General features: G+C 43.9%; 1 protein-coding gene and 1 long non-coding RNA gene across 6 annotated transcripts in view; one reads left to right on the top strand and one right to left on the bottom strand.

Moving 5' to 3' along the window:
* The window catches only part of pak4 (p21 protein (Cdc42/Rac)-activated kinase 4), a 46479-nt gene that overhangs the window by 8150 nt on the left and 17724 nt on the right, over positions 1-20605 (bottom strand). For 2 of the 3 annotated variants that reach the window (XM_047391495.1, XM_047391496.1), the window contains exons 2-8: positions 10022-10261; positions 9168-9385; positions 8884-9082; positions 8228-8461; positions 7090-7548; positions 6629-6762; positions 5208-5334 (exon numbers count right to left, since the gene is read on the bottom strand). In XM_047391495.1, the coding sequence (XP_047247451.1) occupies positions 5208-5334; positions 6629-6762; positions 7090-7548; positions 8228-8461; positions 8884-9082; positions 9168-9385; positions 10022-10222 (1572 nt within the window). In that variant the 5' untranslated portion in view covers positions 10223-10261. Of the gene's footprint in view, positions 1-5207; positions 5335-6628; positions 6763-7089; positions 7549-8227; positions 8462-8883; positions 9083-9167; positions 9386-10021; positions 10262-11719; positions 11832-20605 lie in introns of those variants that run through there. The other variant, XM_047391497.1, reaches the window with a different exon arrangement.
* Positions 6461-10116, top strand: LOC124883971. Of its 3 annotated transcripts, none has more exons than XR_007042364.1 (4): positions 6461-6705; positions 6943-7044; positions 7129-7227; positions 9983-10116. It is a non-coding gene; the product is annotated as an uncharacterized LOC124883971 (long non-coding RNA). The 3 variants fall into 3 exon arrangements; XR_007042362.1 differs by having other exon boundaries at positions 6676-6815; XR_007042363.1 differs by lacking the exon at positions 6461-6705 and adding an exon at positions 6802-6841.

Raw genomic sequence — 20605 nt, 5'->3', positions numbered from 1 at the left:
AACCCACCCTTCCCTTTCTCAGCAGGTTTGTGCATGGCTGACTAATGTTGAGAAGTAGCCTGTGAAGCTGACCACAAGGCTGACTGCAGCTCAAATTTAGAGAGGGAAATGAAACAAGCTTGTTCAGAGAAGTGGTTCTCATTTATACAAAAATGTTCACAACGTAAATGCATGACCTCAGTGGGTGCCAATCACCACCTGAACCTCACAGGAAACTACATCTTTTAACTGAACAGTTCAATGGTTCAACACTAGCGATAACAAAAACCACTTTTATAATAAAAAATAAAAACACGGCAGCAGCAGCTGTATGCGAAAGGTCAAACACCCATCCCTCTGCGGAGAAATGCTTCAGGCTTGGTCGAGTCTGCTTCCCCTGCTAGGCCAAACCACTAAATTACTCACCCAAACTCTGCAGCCTTCTGTGGGAGCTGAGCCCCAAGCAAAGTCTTCCTGCGAGCAAGTTATCTTTTCTTGATAAAAGTATTACAATCGCAGACGGAGAGTGGAATCTGCATCCCAAAACTTGCACACACATAAATGCTGAAAACAAACTTTCCACCCAACATGCAAAATGGTATATAGACTACCTATAGGACAGCTGCTAGATAGATCCGGGGTCGAGGTTCACAGAACAGGTTCCAGCTGGACAACGAACCCAAACATACAGCTACAATGAAACGGTTTCGATCTAAACAGATTCATGTGTTAGAATGGCCTAATCAAAGTCCAGGCCTAAATCCAACTGGGAATCTGTGGCAAGACTTGATCTGTCTGTCTGAACTTCAGATATTTAGCAACAAATGGACAGAAATTTCAGTGTCTGAATGTGCAAAGCAGGTAAAGATCCGGTTGATGAACACTCCAACGAACCATCAAGGACAATGACCTCTGTGACAGTGGTTCATGGACTTACTTACACACTCACACATGCTCAAGATAAACATATGCACCACCTTCACCGTTCCCAGCATGATGTTGTTTTGTCAACTTGTTGCTTCTTTGTTCTGAGGTTTTTTAATCTCAAACTGTATCCTGCTAAGGATAAAGTGTGAAATATGATTTTTTTCCCTCTACTTACTTAATGTGGCCTCTTTTCTCATCTAACAAGGCCAGCGCCTGTGAGTGGGCAGCAAAGCCTCGGTGACCCGTCCCCCCCTTGTCTTGTGTCATGATGTATGTTTGGATGGTTGTACTGGAATTCTAATTTCCCCTCGGGGATCAATAAAGTATCTTTGAATTGAATTGAATTGAATTGAAAAGACTCGCTGCTGGACTCAGAGTCTCTGAATAGAAACACTTTCCCAATTTCTATTAACTAAATAAACACATAAAATAAAAACAATCTATAATTATGCAACACTTTCTGGAGGTCCATCACATGAAATCTCACCATAAAACATTGACATGAGAACTTTGATATCCACTCATTACAAAGCAAAGCGCCTGGTGGCTGGGTTGCTCCTCGCGGGACCCGGCCGGGCCAAGCCCGAACGAGAGACGCGAGGCCATCCCCCAGTGGGCCCACCACCTGCAGGGGAAACCGTGAGGGACCGGTGCAAAGAGGATTGGGCAGCGGACGAAGGTGGAGATCTCAGCGGCCCGATCCCCGGATGCTTAGGCTGGCTCTAGGGACGTGGAATGTCACCTCACTGGGGGGGAAGGAGCCTGAGCTTGTGCGGGAGGTCGAGAGACATCGACTAGAAATAGTCGGGCTCGCCTCCACGCGCAGCGTAGGCTCTGGAACCCATCTCCTCGAGAGGGGCTGGACTCTCTTCTACTCTGGAGTGGCCCACAGGGAGAGGCAGCGGGCTGGGGTGGGTTTGCTTGTTGCCCCCCCCTCCCAGCTCAGCCGTCTCGTGTTGGGGTTTACCCCATTGGATGAGAGGGTCGCATCCCAAGCGCATAGTGAGGGTCTGCTGGGAACGTCTGGCGGAGCCCTCGGCCAGGGATGTATTCAACTCCCACCTCCGGGAGAGCTTTGACCAGATCCCGGGGGATGTTGGAGACATAGAGTCCGATTGGACCATGTTCTCCGCATCTATTGTCGATGCTGCTGCCCGTAGCTGCGGCCGTAAGGTCTGCGGTGCCTGTCGCGGCGGCAATCCCAGAACCCGGTGGTGGACACCGGCAGTAAGAGACACTGTCAAGCTGAAGAAGGAGTCCTATCGGCTGTGGTTGGCTAGTGGGACTCCAGAGGCGGCTGACGGGTACCGTGAGGCCAAGCGTGCCGGAGGCTCGGGCTGTGGCAGAGGCAAAAACTCGGGCCTGGGAGGAGTTCGGTGAGGCCATGGAGAAGGACTACCGGTTGGCCTCGAAGCAATTCTGGCAAACCGTCCGGCGCCTCAGGAGGGGGAAGCAGTGCTTTGCCAACACTGTTTATAGTGGGGGCGGGAGACTGCTGACCTCGACTGAGGACATTATCGGGCGGTGGAAGGAGTACTTCGAGGATCTCCTCAATCCTGCCATCACGCATTCCTTGTTGGAAACAGAGGCTGGGGACTCGGGGTTGGACTCTTTCATCACCCAGGCTGAAGTCACCGAGGTGGTTAAAAAGCTCCGCGGTGGCAAGGCTTCAGGGGTGGATGAGATCCGCCCTGAGTACCTCAAGTCTCTGGATGTTGTTGGGCTGTCATGGTTGACACGCCTCTTCAACATTGCGTGGCGGTCGGGGACAGTGCCTCTGGACTGGCAGACTGGGGTGGCGGAGGGTGTGTTCCAACTACAGGAGGATCACACTCCTCAGCCTCCCTGGTAAGGCCTATGCCAGGGTATTGGAGAGGAGAGTCCGGCCGATAGTCGAACCTCGGCTTCAGGAGGAGCAGTGTGGTTTTCGTCCCAGCCGTGAAACACTGGACCAGCTCTATACCCCTACAGGGTGCTCGAGGGTTCATGGGAGTTTGCCCAACCGGTCCACATGTGTTTTGTGGACCTGGAGAAGGCATTCGACTGTGTCCCTCGTGATGCCCTGTGGGGGGTGCTCCAGGAGTATGGAATCAGGGGTCCTTTATTAGGGGCCATCCGGTCCCTGTACAAGCGGAGCAGGAGTTTGGTTGGCATTGCCGGCACTAAGTTGGACCTGTTCCCGGTGCATGTTGGACTCCGGCAGGGCTGCCCTTTTTCACCGGTCCTGTTCATAACTTTTATGGACAGGATTTCTAGACGCAGCCAAGGGCCGGAGGGGGTCTGGTTTGGGGACCAATGGATTTCGTCTCTTCTTTTTGCAGATGATGTGGTCCTGCTGGCCCCCTCTAGCCGCTGCTCCTCCACATTGAGAGGAGCCAGTTGAGGTGGCTCGGGCATCTATACCAGATGCCTCCTGGACGCCTTCCTCGGGAGGTGTTCAAGGCACGTCCCTCCGGGAGGAGGCCCAGGGGACGGCCCAGGACACGCTGGAGGGACTATGTCTCTCGGTTGGCCTGGGAACGCCTTGGGCTCCCCCCGGAGGAGCTGGAGGAGGTGTCTGGGGAGAGGGACGTCTGGGTGTCTCTGCTGAGTCTGCTGCCCCCCGCGACCCGGTCCCGGATAAGCGGAAGACGACAACAACGACAAAGCAATGCAGATACAGTAAAAACTACTTTACCCAGAATTACTATTTTAATTTAGCTCAGTTTTGCTCTTCGCACTTCACACTAGAAACACACACTTGAAGCGAAGCATTCCCAGGTTGCAGTGCTAGAGCTGGTTCTTAATGGGTCCGGAGTCAGCTCGGCACCATGTAATTAGGTCACTTGCTATACTGAGTTTAGATCCAGAGAATTATTATTATTCAAATGTTCATCTGGCTTTTTCTAAACACTCGGGTGACCAAAGCAGTCATGTCCCAACTGGTGTCCCTCAGTGCTGTGGTGTGAAAACCAGGTGGAAAATGATTGAATAGTTAATTGTTTTTTTTAAATAGCAAATAAGGAAATTTGTGAATAAACTGGCTTTTCAATGATCGTTGCAAACAATTGTTTTGGTCAATCTAAGCCTTTATTTACTTGTTATTGATGCATCCAGATAGCAAAGCTTAGTTTTCACCCGATGAAAGACTGAGAGCCATAAAAACCTGCAATAAACCTCATCTATCACACACTGTAATGTTCTTTTTCTGTTTATTACTCATCTGAACCAACATTACAGATCCAACATTAGTGTTATAACTGTTGTGCTGACTGTGACACAAAACAAACCGAGGCGCTTTTCTTTTTGGAGTTGCTATGCAACCAGGCTGGTTTCATTTTCTGTAAAAAGCAGAAACCTGCTTGTCACCACGCAGGAAGTGATCTGGTATCTGCTGCAGCCCAGCAACAATAGTCTTTAACATAGCCAGGTTAGGCTATTTTTTGATTTCAGACTATTTTTATCTGCATGTCTCAGTTTTGTCAGAAAAATTTATTGCTTTTATTTGCAATAAAAGGCTGCATGCATTGAATGTGTGGGAAAAGCACCTTAAGCCCACTGTTGAGCAAGGAGAAAAAGGTGTGATGCTGTGGGCCCGTTTTTCTTCCAAACGCCCTGTGAAACGTGTTGGTATGCATCTTATCACGAGCTCTTTAAAGTGCCAGGGCAGTTTTAACTGGGGCTCTCAGAGAGATAACGATCCACAACATCTGGCCAAATACACGACATGGTTCACATTAAATCATCTCGGTTTACTAGAGCTCACTCCGATACAAAACCTACGGACTGTAAAGGAAAAGCATAAGAGGAACCAGGACGTAGGACCTCCTGCAGAGTTTGCATAAAGAGGAATGAACAAACACCCCCCTCTCTGTATGGAGGAGAGGAGGTGCTATCTTGGGTGGATATCAGTGTGGCACTGATGACACAGTAAAAACCAAATATTTCTGAACTGGTTAGATTTTTCCATGTTGTACAGTTTAAGACTACACGGCTGCAGTAGAAGATTGGTTTATTTTAAGGCTTCATAGCTTCAGAGGTCTCAAATGTGAAGGACACAAACTACTGGTGTATATCTGTCTTTGAGCTGCTGTTGATTCATTAATCTGGTTTCTGTTAAGCACAAAATGTGAAATAATCTCACTCTTATGACTGGTCGGCTCATTAATATTTGTCCTATACATTCTTTTAAAATCTGATTGGTTTTTCACAAGCAGTCACTTGTTGTGATCCACACAAAATGACCACAGAAGCAACTGTTTCACGTTGTGTTTCTGAACGAGCCGTGTGAAAGGCACCTCACACGTGTGACTGGTACGTACCCGGCCATCGTGAGTCAGGAGGATGGAGTCGCTCTTGATGTCTCTGTGGATCACACCCTGAGTGTGCAGGACGGACAGCGCCTTTAGAACGGACAGACACACGGTGGCGATCTGCTCCTCGTTCATCCTGGAGAGTCGAGAAGACAGCAGAGACATTAGGCAATTAGGACGTTTTCTGGCAACCAGTTGTTTCTTTTGGGATGTGATGATTTTCACTAAATTTTATGGATTTCAATGTGGTGCCCAAGATTCTGCACAGACATTGAAAAATCTGCTACTATGGAAAAATACCAGACCCAGAAGGCCATTAAACATCACTTAGTGTAACACTGCCCCCTAATGGACACAAATATTTCTGCTGAGTGAGGAAATTATGAAAACACTCCCCACACCAGATCAACTACATATACTAGTCATCAAAACCTTTCATGACTAAAGTGAAGTTAAACGTGTTACCATTACTCTGGATGATTGCTTTGTTACCTGAGTGGCTTCCATTCTTTAGAAGTTGGAAAACGCTGCAGAAGCTTTAGTCTGTGGAAAACCTAAACTTCCTGCAGCATGCTTTCTTTTGGTTCCACCTTATAGAAGGGTTCCCACACTTTTCCCAGAGTCAAATTTCAACATTTTTGTAACATTCTGCATATTTAAGTATAAAAACATTTACCTAGCTGTGTTTTTATCAGCATGGTAAATCATGAAAGAACAAGAACCTTGAAGGCAAAGGGTTCTTTAACTGCTGTTTGGCATCTGGACCAACTTGGATCAGCTGGGTTTTTAACAGCTGGACTGAGTACAAATATTCTTTAATCGCAGCTTGTGATGTTTGGTGCCTTCATTTGTTCTGTAAATGTTAAAAGAAATAACTGTTTCAATGATAGGAACCCAGGGTTTCAGCACATCTTTTATTTCATCATTTCATTTTTCTACACTCATATTTCTAGATTTTTCTGGCTGTTTGTCTGAATTTATGAAGATTTCAGAAAAAACACATTTCCCCTGGCAGTTCTTTTATTTGCCAGATTTTATTATCTATGCTTTATAAACCAAGGAGCAATATAAAGCTGAAGATGACTTTAAAATCTAGACCCATGTTTTGAGAATCAATACAACAGACTTGCAAAAGTAGACATAAATACAGCTCTGGTGTTAGTTAACAGTAGCTTCACTGCTTTGTTTGCTGGCATCTAAACCAGAGCCTAGTTTAAAAGCTAAAGGTCCAGTTGTCTGGAACCCTAAAAGCAGCTGTTAAACTGCTTTTTCAAACTTTGGGTTCTTAGTCATTTAAAAACCAAAACATTGTGAAGTGAAAAACCAAAGACTAACTGTCATTTAACATGAATCAGTTCATTTTTTGATTGCCATGACAACAGGTAACATCAGACTGGCATGATGTTCTTCGAGGTCTTGGTTCGTCTCACCTTGTGTGCGTCACGATGTCAGTGAGAGCTCCTCCCTCCAGAAACTCCATGACCACCCAGAGTTCATCTCCTACCAGGTAACTGTTGTACATCTCCACCACGTTCTCATGGTGATAGTCACGCATGATCACCACCTGCAGTCACCAGGAAAGACAAACGGACAATGAGGAAGAGTTACACAGTTGAGGTACCGCTAAGACTCATAGGATTTTGGTAATGTCTAACTCTCAGTAGATGTTGGTGTAAAATGGAGCTTTGCTCTTTTGTCCATAAAAGTTGATATTTTACTGGTAAAGTTTTGTTTGCTTCCACAGATGGTTTACAATGTATGAACATGTACAATAACGTAGCCTTGGCCTTCAATCCCATCACAGACACCTTCACAGGTACATTCACCTTCAGTCTGTCATCTCCAGGTCAGTGGTTGGAGCTCAAATGGTGACTGGATCCTAAATTCTTACCTCATTGAAGAGAAGTTCTCTGCGCTGTTGCTTCCTCAGGTCCATCTTCTTCACAGCGACCAGTTTTCCTGTGGTCTTCACCGTGGCGATGCAGACGATTCCCGTGGACCCCTCACCGATCTTAATGTAGTGATCCAGGTAGGTACGCGGATCGCCAGGATCAACCACCATCTGTAGCGCCGCTCTAAACTGCTCGTGGGAAACCCTCTGCGGTTCCCTCTGGGGTGAGCGGCCCTGAGGCATAGCGGCTGATCCCGGTGGCCCGGTGGGCACAGGGGGACGTGGGGCAGGGACGTTGGGGTGAGGGCTGTGCGGGTGCTGAGAGGAGTCATGGGTCAGGCTGGGGTGGGAGGCATGATGGGAATGCGGGTGGCTAACCGGGGGTTTGGAGGTGGAAGAGCCTCGGGCGGAGCTGCTGGAGGGTCCATTCTGGGGCGAGGATTCATGGTGCCGGCCCACCTGGACGTTAGAGAATAAAAACAGTATCAACACTGGATCCAGTAAAAACAGATACTTCACTGAAACAACTTAGATGTATTTAAGTGGCAGCCACATTATGTTTCCCTCATTTTTATCTTTATTATCCTCCAGGAGAGGAAAGGAGAATTTGGCATAAAAATCAGTTTTTTAATTAAGTCAAATTGAGAGCTGAAGGACAGTATAGAGAACCTCACTAGGATATAAACGTTCATGAGCTGCAAACTGCTGAAAGTTAAAAATACACGTATAAAAGAACCCATTCCTTTTGCTATAATAACAGTAGCGATTTGAAGCCCATAACATCATTTTGTCTTAACTTTCAACTGGACACATCTTGAGTTAAATATAAATAGATTAATAAAAGCTCCCGCAGGTCGGCACACAATGAGGCCGAACAGGTCACGCTGTGAGCTTGACAGCATAAAATCTTAAAGCTAACCCAATCTACGACTGACAGATGTTAGCTAGCAGGACTTGTTGCTGCGGCAAATCTCCTAAGACACATTAGGACGGCTCATCAGTCCAACGTGTAATGAACAGCAGGTTCTGGATGTTCATGTGCTATTTATTAGATTCAGTCACTAAAACAGAGATGGCGGTGGAGGCGCTCACTGCTGGGCAAAAGAGGAGAATCGGACATACAGAATCAGCCTCTTACCTGTCCCGTGGGACTGCGTCCACCTTCACTGTCTGCCCTCGGGTACGTATTAAACGGCCCTGTGGTCTGTTGGGAGGTCTTCATCACACCTTCAGTTATTGGCAAGTTTGGGGTTCGAATGTTTGGTCCGGAGAGAGGCCTCTTGTCCCTTGGAGACGTGGGACTGCCGTCGCGTGCCACATAGCTGGACTTGGGCCTGTGGTCGCTTGGTTGGTCCCTGCGAACCACCTGCTCCTGAAAAATGAAAATATTGGGGTTTTTTTTTCATGCAGGACGATAATTCTGCAGATTAAGAGTAAATCAGAATCAAATGTCACAAAGAAGATGCACCGATCATGCTTTTCCTGGGTGATACCAAGTTCTTTGGGATTTGAACTGCTGATTCCCATTTTAACCAATTATGATTTATTTTTTGCTATAGACTATAATGACAAAAAATGAGAAGATGTGCTGCAAAAGAGGATCAAAGATGACATCATATGACATGTTCACAGATTTAAAAAGGTGCAGATTTTTCTATATTTCAGCACCGACCGCTGATCAGAACCGATCAAAGGAAAATTGGCCAAATACAAACTCTGGCAGACTAACTGCTGCATCTGTTTTAGAAAAGGTTAGCAAGACTAAAGAATAATTTGGATCTATTGTTCCTGTACCTGGTCCCGGTCCCGAGGATCTCTGTCTCTGTGAGTAGAAGGGTGCTGTCCCGAGCCGGCTCGGTCCCTGTAGGCCTTGCTGGGCTCCTGGCCCCGAGGCTGCTGTTGGGGCCGACCCTGTATACCCTCATCTCTCAGATGAGGATGGACTCCACGCTGACGGTCTACTCCACCCTGGTGGTCCTGCCTGTGTCTGTCCCTGAGAATCAGACTGATGCAGTTAGTCTAAACATCCGTGGTCCTGCAGGTCTTTGGTTGTTGGAACAACCTCTAATTTTTCTTACCTGTCTTGTCTGTCTGGGTGTGAGTAGTGCCTGTGCTGAGGGTCTCCGTTCTCCTGTTCTCCCCCTACTCCACCTGAAGAGCCGGAGTCTCTGCGAGGCTGAATGGGAGGGCTGCCTCGTCGCAGGGAGTTTGAGCGGGTCACAGACATGGTGTCGAACTCATCCAGCAGCCACGTTAAAGAGCCGTCTGCTCCCAGCTTGCTGCCTCTTACGATTGTCTAGGTTTATGGGAAAAATGCTTTTGTTATGAGGGTTAGAAGAACTGGAAAGGAGCTTTCATCTCAATTAGACACTGTTAAAAATATTACTCAGTTGTTCAAGGCGGTTAGTCATTTTTAAGGTTTTCTCTACAAAAAACATCAGATAAAAATAGGCTTAAAACCATATGAAGAGTAGCAATTATAGTACCAGGCAAAACTATTAATACCCTTTAAACCTTGTCGCATTTTGTCGTGTTATAAGCTCAAAAATCAAAGTATTGACAGACCAACACTAAGTGTTGCATAAATGTGAAGTGGGCGGAAAGTTATTTATTTACTAATATAAAACTCAACAATGTGGCATCAATTTGTATTCAGCCCCCAGTACTCTGATACCCCTTCATAAAATCCAGTACAACCAAGTACCTTTAGAAGTCACCAAACAGCTGTCCTTAAACAGAACCTTCATTTGCTGGATGACTGAGAATCTCCGCCAACATATCAACTTAAAGTCGCAGCACGAACTGCTTAAAGCTGGTAATATGAATAAATCTAACTGAACGTTTTCCTAAAATCACTCCTAAGTATTAGTCAGTATTTGCTTTTCTACCCCAGGGGAGACATTGAGGAAGTTCTGGCTGTGGCTCATCCCACCTTTCGTGGCTCTACAGTTGTGATGACCGTCGCGTCGATAAAAGGTTTGGGCCTCTTGGCCGTGTCTTCGATGAGGGACTGCCATTGGCGAGGCAACCCGACAAACTTCTGCTCCTGCTCGTCAAAGTCCGTGTGGACACGATGCTCGAAGTTGGAGGGGGAAGATATCTGGATTCGAGACTTCTTCTTTTTGGCAAACATGGTGGCGATGGCCGAGGCTGCTGCAAGCAAGCATCAGACCTGCATCGATGAAAGAGGAAAGAGAAGAAGAGTGAGGGATAAAACACAGGATGAAAAGCACCTTAGACAAATAATGTGAATAAGAAAACAAGTACAAAAGAAGCAAAAACACTTAAAGTTATATTTTGTATTTCTCTCTTAGTTGCAGCTTTTAAAAAAAGAATCGGGTGATTCTAATTTTAAACACAATAAAAGTGTTAAGATTCATCTAATTAAATTAACAGCCAATACACTGGTGCACCTCAACCAGAAGACCATTAGATTGCGTGGTGGCATTTATCTAGCTCTGACCTTTAGCTGAAGGTCATCAGCAGGCTCAACCAGACCTTGAACCCAATAACGCTAACAAGACAAGAGCTCCAAGCATTTCCTGAAGGGAATGTAACAGGCAGTTTGGACGGGGATAACACTTTATGGAGACGGAGAAGCATCTTTAAAAAGGTCACTTCCTGAACATAACAGGCAGATTTTATTACCCCAGTCACCTAAATTACAGAGGATAGGATGAACACATTTCAGCTGTGATCCGTTCCAGCATCAGCACAAGTCTACCGACTTACAACCAGAAAAAAGCAGCAAACAACAAATCTGAAAAGTAAAAACAGGATCTTCAAGGTGAATTCAGTGAGGAGAAGGTAGCGTTTATAATGGAAATCACCTTAAACTAAATCTTTGTTGTAATGCAAAAACAAACATATGTATATGATACATGTCTAGATTCACCGCAGTTCAAACATAAACCTGAGGCAGAGTCTATCCAGCTGCTGGAAAAGCAAAAGAAAATAATTTCCAACTAAACAACTTTATTTTTGTAATGATTTTAAAACCTCCTTACCTTCTAAATCTTCTGCATTATAGACCAGACCACAGACATAGACAGCCTGAATGCATGGCACCTAAATAAGCAACTAAGATTTATTGCAGTCCAGGGAGTTCTTCGCCATATAAATGCTGCATACAGTAATATAGCGATACATTTGTGATATATTGTGCAGCCCAAATAGATAATTTAACCGATAATTTAACTCAAAGGATTTGAAGGTATGGGAATAATACTTTGTAAATCAATGAGAATATTAGTTTATAACAGCTTTGTATCATAATTCCTGGACACTGATTTCTGTCAAGAAAATAATCTTTAGTGGAGTTTGCTACAGATCTGCTCATCAGCCTTTTGAATAAAAAATACATTTCTCTTTCTATGAGGAGTCTTTGTCTCCAACTCAATTGGAAAGTGTAAACTTGTTCACATCCATAGTTCCTTAACGTTGGTCTAAATCAGTTAATGAGTTTGTTAACTTGTAACATTCTCCTGCGGCTCGGTTTCTTTTCACATGGAGAGACCTCCAAGCGAACCAGAACCTGCCCCTACAAACAGCGTGACAACATTTAGTCTGTTTATGGGTCAGATGTGACCGGGTCGAGAGAACCAGATGTAAAAACAGTTTGGAACCGTACCAGAACCACTTGGAGGAGGTGGTCTTTGCACCGCGATTGCTGTGTTCACATCCGCACAAAGGAACCGCACCAAGAACTTATCTTGAACGGACTAAACACCTCAGGTGTGAAAACACCTGCAAAAAAAAAAAAAATTAAAACATTTTAAATGCAAGATGTTTCAGATGGTCCATGTGAGACAGACAGTAGTCCGTAAACATCTGCCTCTCAGAAGAAAATACAAGCCACCCAAACTTTAAGAGCTTGTCTGCAACATTTTGATTCACCTATGATGCATTTAAATGGCCTGAAAAAAACTTTGGATTTTCAAATGTGTGATGGCTTGCTCGTTAAATCCAGTCAAGCTGAAAATCTTTATGTGCCGCTCAGCAATCGCAGCAGCCCTAATATTTGTCCTCTGCCTGCTGAGCAGCAGTAATCTCATGCAACTGTGAAACATTTACAGGAAGAAGTGGAACATCTGACGCCCCCATCTACAGCACGAAATCATAGAAATCCGAGGGGTGTTGTGGTTTAACTACATAAAAACCTGCAGGTTGGAGAGAAAACACTCCAGTGATAAAACAGAGTCCCGCTGGTTAGCAACGTGCACAACAGCTCCAGGGGGTGGAGGCGATTCCTGGAGATTTTTGATCTTAAATGCATCCAACAAATAATTCTGTTATTTCCTACAAAAAAGAAATCCCCTCAAGCAGTGCTAAATTAATATAAACGAACCAGGAAAAAGAAGAGGCAGGGTATGGTGGGAGAGGCTGACGGAGTTGGGTGGGAATTCGGGTGGATCATAAGTTAGAGGCCATGAGTCATGCTGCTGGCCCATAGAGTCTGCAGAGTTACTACAGAGTTTCACAGCAGGACTGTTTGATGTGAAGCGAGACCCGCCCAGAAACACACAGAACAGAACAAATTGACTTCATGTTGCACTGGAACAACTGCAGCACAACAGTTTAACATTACAAACATCAGCAAGATATGTTTTACACGTTAGAAATGAAATATAGACAGGTGTTTATTAATGAAGGCTAAATAAATAGCTCTGATAGAAAATAAATACAACTTTAAAATCTCAAGGGATTTAGTAAATGTAGGAATTTGAAATAATTTTCTGAATCACTGTTACTTTATTAACTGTAAGATTAAACATGGAGATACAGAAACATTACTTCACCCAATATTATCAAAGTCACGAAGTTTCAGTCATTTTCCGGTAGGATCTCAGCCTGATATCTATCTTACAACAACAAGCTAACAAATTGTGATGAATAACCCTTTAAGGAGTCTGGTGACAACGAAGGAGAGGAGCATAAATCAGCACAGAGGCCTATCATTAGTTACAGGGTTGAGACACCACTGCAAGCACATCTGAGCGAGGAAGAGAAAAAACTATTACTGTCCGTTGGAAGAGAAAACAACAACAAGACTCATAACATGGCCGAAAATTTCAATACATGAAAATGAAAACAGGAATTAATTCAAATGTTGAGCATGTGAGTCAAGGGGGTTGATCACCACAAGGGCTGCACAATAATAGGAAAACATGCGCTTGTTGCATTACTGCTGAGTATCTGATGATGGTATTGCTGTGACCAACCAACGTTTTCCTCACACTTTACTGTTTGGGCTCTATCATCTATATCAGGTGTGGGCATTAAGAGCAGCAGTCATCCCTGAAATGCTTAAACACTGAGGAAAACAACAAGTTAAACCTTTCAATAGGAGGTCTGACCTGGGCAATATGGAGACTGGTGACGAGTCAATGGGCAAGAAACTGGCATGTTTATAAAGGGCACCAGCGGGGGTAAGTGATGAAGACATGAACCGAGCGCTGGAGAGTCCGACAGACAGAGCAAAGGTGAAGACAGACAATGTCTTGTAGATGAATTTCACAGCATTACCAGCCTAGACCAAGTTTAATAGGAGTCATACTGGAGGTTTACCTGAAGCCAGTTATACTGCTCAGTACCACACAGGCCTGATGCTGGACCAAATCAGTGCAACATCCTGGACCATGTTTTTAGAAAGGACACCCCACACTCTGTGCAACTGAACAATACAACCACTCACCTTTCCCCAGAATGCATCACTAACTCACTCCATTAAGTGCTACAGTGCATTCAGTGTCTGATGACCTTCACGCACCGTTAAGTCTTACATTTTGACCCTTCAGCAACTGCTTCCAACACTTTTCTTACTGACAGCACTTATAATGCCACCACTATCTGTTCAACACCTGCCAGATCCTTGAAAATTATATGTCTGGAGCCGTTCTGCTTCTGCAGGAAAATTACATCAAAATCAGACAATCCTCCAGGGTGCTTAACTGTCACTGATTGCATTATTGACATGCAAAGCATGAACAGACAGCATCTGAAATACAACGGCCTGCCTAATAAAGCCTTCAAGAAGTCCTTCGCAACACAGATTATGCGCTCATTGATAAGACTGATAATTTTATGTGTTGTGCTGCTCTGATTAAAAAGAAAAGAAATATTGTAAAAGCAACATGGAAGACAAGGAATTTTTCTTTAATTTTTTTCCAATGTTAGGTCTCTCATTTAGTAGAAAGAAAACCAAAAACGGTATCCAACCAGGCTTTATTTTCAAAAATAAACTAATCTAAAAATGATCAAGACAGAAGCGAAAAGTTCAAGATATAAACTTATTCTCTCTGAATCGTCTGGAAAAGTTATTTAAAATGTTTTTCAAAGTAAAGAGCTGCTTCATACACAAATTCAGCTAAAGATTCTGACCATAATAAATCATTCTGATGGTCTCATGTTCACAGCCTGGCAGTAAAAGAAATTTTGGCTCTCAAACCTGGAGATATGTCCTTCATCTGAGTCCAACAAGCTGTGGGTGAAAAACAAGATTTTACTGCAGCCCCGAGGAGCCAAGAAATTATATGATGTGATGCAATGAGAGAAAAATGACAAACAGGAAGCGGATCACAGGGTAGGAGACAAATAATGCTGCTTTTTAAGGGCTCATCCTGATTAATACTAACCAAGAAGGCTGCTGACAGGTGACTGGATCCAAGCAGAAACTGAAATATATCAAGTTATTTAGGAATCACTTCATCTATTGGGATAATAAACCTGGAAAAGGTCACAGTTGAATCTTGCTTGTTTACTTTGACCCAACAGAGCAGAAACAAGTGATGGGTCAAACCATGTCACCTCAGAGGCAAATCATAGACACTAGATTTGCTGTATTTCTCTTCCCCTTATCCATCATCCTTCTTCAAAGACCAATAATAAAATATTAAATAGCAATGAAAAGCTTGCATCTATCCATCCTCTGTCATTTTTCTCTGTTTTGGTCTTTCTGTTTGTTTCCCACCCTCCTCCCTGCTAAATGGAGCCTCCCTGTCCCACCACTCTCTTCATGCATGGATCCATCTATGCCTGGCTGAACAGTGAGAAAGCCTCTCTGCTCTGTGGACCAAGCTGGGCTGATGGGCTCTGGACAGAGCTGCTGTCTTCTGGCCTGATTCAAGGATTGTGCATGGGTGGTCTGCACTGTGAATGATGCCAGTTGGTCGCTACAATGATAAAAACTGAACTGAAACCACATGTGAAAATATATAAAGGGATGTAGATTATAAGCATAGGGACAAAATATGCTCCAGATCCGCTTCTTTCCATTACATTCATTTCCATTCCAGGAAAAATACTATATACATACAAAAAAATAAAGGGAACACTCAAATAACACATCCTAGATCTGAATGAATGAAATATTCTCATTGAATACTTTGTTCTTTACAAAGTTGAATGTGCTGACAACAAAATCAGACAAAAATCATCAATGGAAATCAAATTTATTAACCAATGGAGGCCTGGATTTGGAGTCACACACAAAATGAAAGTTGAAAAACACACTAGAGGCTGATCCAGCTTTGATGTAATGTCCTTAAAACAAGTCAAAATGAGGCTCAGTATTGTGTGTGACCTCCACGTTCCTGTATGACCTCCCTACAACGCCTGGAGATGCTCCTGATGAGACGGCGGATGGTCTCCTGAGGGATCTCCTCCCAGACCTGGACTAAAGCACCCACCAACACCTGGACAGTCTGTGGTGCAACGTGACGTTGGTGGATGGAGCGAGACATGATGTCCCAGATGTGCTCTGATCGAATTCAGGTCTGGGGAACGGGCGGGCCAGTCCATAGCTTCAATGTCTTCATCTTGCAGGAACTGCTGACACACTCCAGCCACATGAGGTCTAGCATTGTCCTGCATTTGGAGGAACCCAGGGTCAACCACACCAGCATATGGTCTCACAAGGGGTCTGAGGATCTCATCTCGGTACCTAATGGCAGTCAGGCTACCTCTGGTGAGCACATGGAGGACCATGCAACCTTCCAAAGAAATGCCACCCCACACCATTACTGACCCACTGCCAAACCGGTCATGCTGAAGGATGTTGCAGGCAGCAGATCTCTCTCCACGGTGTCTCCAGACTCTGTCACGTCTGTCACATGTGCTCAGTGTGAACCTGCATTCATCTGTGAAGAGCACAGGGTGCCAGTGGTGAATTTACCAATCCTGGTGTTCTCTGGCAAATGCCAAGCGTCCTGCACGGTGTTGGGCCGTGAGCACAACCCCCATTTGTGGACGTCGGGCCCTCATACCATCCTCATGGAGTCGGTTTCTAACCGTTTGTGCAGACACATGCACATTTGTGGCCAGCTGGAGGTCATTTTGCAGGGCTCTGGCAGTGCTGCTCCTGTTCTTCCTTGCACAAAGGTGGAGGTAGCGGTCCTGCTGCTGGGTTGTTGCCCTCCTACGGCCTCCTCCACGTCTCCTGGTGTACTGGCCTGCTTCCTGGTAGTGCCCCCAGGCTCTGGACACTACGCTGACAGACACAGCAAACCTTCTTGCCACAGCTCGCATTGATGTGCCATCCTGGATGAGCTGCACTACCTGAGCCACTTGTGTGGGTTGTAGAGTCCGTCTCATGGTACCACGAGTGTGAAAGCACCACCAACATTCAAAAGTGACCAAAACATCAGCCAGAAAGCATCGGTACTGAGAAGTGGTCTGTGGTCCCCACCTGCAGAACCACTCCTTTATTGAGTGTCTTGCTAATCACCAAAGATTTCCTCCTGTTGTCTTTTCCATTTGAACAACAAGATGTGAAATTGATTGTCAATCAGTGTTGCTTCCTAAGTGGACAGTTTGATTTCACAGAAGTTTGATTTACTTGGAGTTATATTGTGTTGTTTAAGTGTTCCCTTTATTTTTTTGAGCAGTGTATATATATATATATATATAGTGCTCAAAAAAATAAATATAGTGTGTGTATATATATATATATATATATATATATATATATATATATACACTCAGTTTTTCAGTGGGATCTCATCTAGAGGGGTCTTGATACCAAAAAATGTAAAACAGCCTCTTTAGTATTTTCACAGCTAAAGCCAACTGAGCACGTCAGACCATCATGGAAACTCTCGCGAAGGCGACCGTTTGCAGAGACAAATATACCAATAGGTGGCGCTAACAGAAGATAGCCTAGAATGTTTGATAAGTAGATTTATTATGTTATTTTCACTAAATTAAGTCCCATTACCTTTATGTTCTTTATGTAAATTTCTCAGTAAAGCCCTTCATTATTTACCGTTTTAGTCTTAAATATCTCAGTATCTCTCTGTTTATTATCACTACATAATTGTAATTAGTTAACAGTTGTGTTATAGAGCAGTTGTATGTTAACGTTCATAATGTTGCATAGATACAAATAAAGTTTAAGAAAAAGTCGGCTTGCAGTTGTTGCTGTGTCCCAGCCGATCATTTTTATTGGCTGTGAGCTACAGGCGTTTGCACTTGGGGCTGTTATCAAACCACACTACCCGACTGGGTCCAAATCCGCCTCAAAAAATTCAAACATGTTTGTTTAACTGTGACTGAGGTCGGACCGGGTCGGTTCCTCTCTCACACATGCAGCGTCCAGTCTTCAGCTCCTCTCACACAAATAGATTTTAGTGCCGACTCGCACTGCAGACCGACGCAGGATCGGAGATAAAACCTTTTTGTGGCCTCAGCTTTAGATAGATGGAAGAAGACGGGATGTATTTAACGGAAAATGGAAGTAAAAGATGAGGAAGCTCATAAGCCAAGCGACTTTGACAAGAGAATCGAACACTAAACTGACCAAGCTTGTTAAGGATAACACTGGAGATAGTATTAGCCATCAATCTCTGCTATTAGAGCAACAAGATGCAGCAACCAGAACACACTGAGAAATGAGTTAGAAAACTGTCTGATGAGGATCTGTAATACACCGCCTGGCCAAAAAAAAAGTCGGCACCAAAAAAAAAAAAAGGCCACACATTCTAATATTTCGTTGGACCGCTTTAGCTTTGATTACAACAAGCATTCGCTGTGGCATTGTTTCGACAAGCATCTGAAATGTCACAAGATTTATTTCCACCCAGCGCTGCATTAATTTTTCACCAAGATCTTGCATTGATGATGGTAGAGTCTGGCCGCTGCGCAAAGTCTTCTCCAGAGCATCCCAAAGATTCTCAATGGGGTTAAGGTCTGGACTCTGGTGGCCAATCCATGTGTGAGAATGATGTCTCATGCTCCCTGAACCACCCTTTCACAGTTCGAGCCCGATGAATCCTGGCATTGTCGTCTTGGAATATGCCCGTGCCATCAGGGAAGAAAAAACCCATTGATGGACTAACCTGGTCATTCAGTATATGCAGGTAGTCAGATGACCTCCTTCTTTGAACACATACTGTTACTGAACCAAGACCTGACCAGCTGCAGCAACCCCAGATCATAGCACTGACCCTACAGGCTGGTACAGTAGGCACTAGGCATGATGGGAGCATCACTGCCTCTTTTCTTACCGTGATGCGCCCATCACTCTGGAACAGGGCGAACCTGGAATCATCAGACCATATGACCTTCTTCCATTGCTCCAGAGTCCAATCTTTATGTTCCCTAGCAAATTGAAGCCTTTTTTCCGGTTAGCATCACTGATTAGTGGTTTTTGTTAAGGCTACACAGCTGTTCAGTCCCAATCCCTTGAGTTCCCTTTTCATTGTGCGTGTGGAAATGCTCTTACTTTCACTATTAAACATGGCTGGAGTTCTACTTTTGTTTTTCTTCGATTTGATTTCACCAAATGTTTAAGTGATCGCCGATACGATCATTCAGGATTTTTTTCCGGCCACATTTCTTCCTCATAGACAATGGGTCCCCACTATCCTTCCAATTTTTAATAATGCGTTGGACAGTTCTTAACCCAGTTTTGGTAGTTTCTGCAATCTCCTTAGATCTTTTCTTTGCTTGATGCATGGCAATGATTTGACCCTTCTGAAACAGACTGACATCTTTTCCACGACCACAGGATGTGTCTTTCGACATGGTTTTTTAAGAAATGAGAAGCAACTCATTGCACCAGTTGGGGTTAAATAACTTGTTGCCGGCTGAAACATAATCGCCCATGCAGCAATTATCCAACGGGAGGCTTGTACCTATTTGCTTAGTTAAATCCAGGTGTGACTTTTTTTTGGCCAGGGAGTGTAATATGCATCATATATGGAGCAGGGCTGTGGCTTATGCCCAAGTAATATATATTAATTATAAAGAACATCAAGGAAAGCGCATTTTAAAATTTGCTGTAAACTCCAATGAAACGTATTCCTGACATTTAGTTTGGTGCACTTCTAAAGAAATACTGAAGTACAAACAGCTTTACAAGCTAACTTCACAGTAGAAAGGTCATGCCTGCTGCAAATAGGCAGCACTTCTAATGAGAAATATTTTGGCCATTTCATATTGCAAGACCTTGTGCCAGATATAAACGTACCTGAAATGATTTACTTATATTATAAAAACCAAGCCTACCAAAAACCTACCAAAATAAAGATCTATGGAACAACTCGCAACTGAACCGATAACTGACATTATCATACACAGCTGACTGACAGCTAAAAACTCTTAAAACCACAAGAATGATGGTTCTTAAAAAAATAGGTTTAAGATGTAGTGTGTGCTGGAAGGGAAAGCCTGCCAATGCAAGCAGAGCACCATGAGGTTTTATGGAACTTGCTGTACCAGATTATCCCAATCTATGTTATAATCTTTCAATTCTGTTGGTAAATGAAATGAAACACTTGAGGTGCAAAGTCAGTTTATCAAGGTTTTCTACTTTAGTTTTTGTGAAGCAAAAACTTCATTTTATTTTGTACCTGAACAGAATGATGATTCTGAAGTTGGTAATTGTGAAAACGAAGCTCAGGTATATTATTACTGATTTTCACTCCAATCCAATATAAATCCTGATTTCCATGGTTTAGACTTTAGAAATCTGTTTAATTAAACTACTGAAATGCCTTTTTATACGCTGACCACAATGACAGATAAACCTTGAAATTTTACAGCTGACCACAGAACTGAGATAATAAACTGTCTCTGAGTGATGACTGGTAACCTGCCAAACGAACTAGCAGAGCACACAAGGTTACCAGCCAAAAGCAACAATTTCTAACGTGTTAGTTCGACATAGCTTTTCAACAATGCCACGTCAGCTTTAAACTTTCTACACCACAAAGCAGCATTCACGTTGCCCTTGTTGTTGTGATATTCTAATATTAGCTAGCTGCCGCTGAATCTGAGGTGAAAATTTATAGGTTGTTCTCTCACTGCTGCAGACACAGGACAGCGGCCATCTTGCAGTGTTTCCCAGATTTATAAAGGCCTGTGCAAACTTACAGCTCAGCCTGTGACCTTGGATCTACTGGGTGCTACTAGTGACTACCAGCCTGTTCACAGCACTGTGTTCATGTGTCAAAACATTTTAATAATTAGCCTAAATGGACTTTGTTACACATATTTCTAATGTAATGTTATTTTAAGA

The sequence above is a fragment of the Girardinichthys multiradiatus genome, chromosome 18 (genome assembly GCF_021462225.1).
Source record: "Girardinichthys multiradiatus isolate DD_20200921_A chromosome 18, DD_fGirMul_XY1, whole genome shotgun sequence".
Taxonomy (NCBI): domain Eukaryota; kingdom Metazoa; phylum Chordata; class Actinopteri; order Cyprinodontiformes; family Goodeidae; genus Girardinichthys; species Girardinichthys multiradiatus.
The sequence above is the reverse complement of the archived record's forward strand: the minus strand, read 5'-3'. Positions and strand labels throughout refer to the sequence as shown.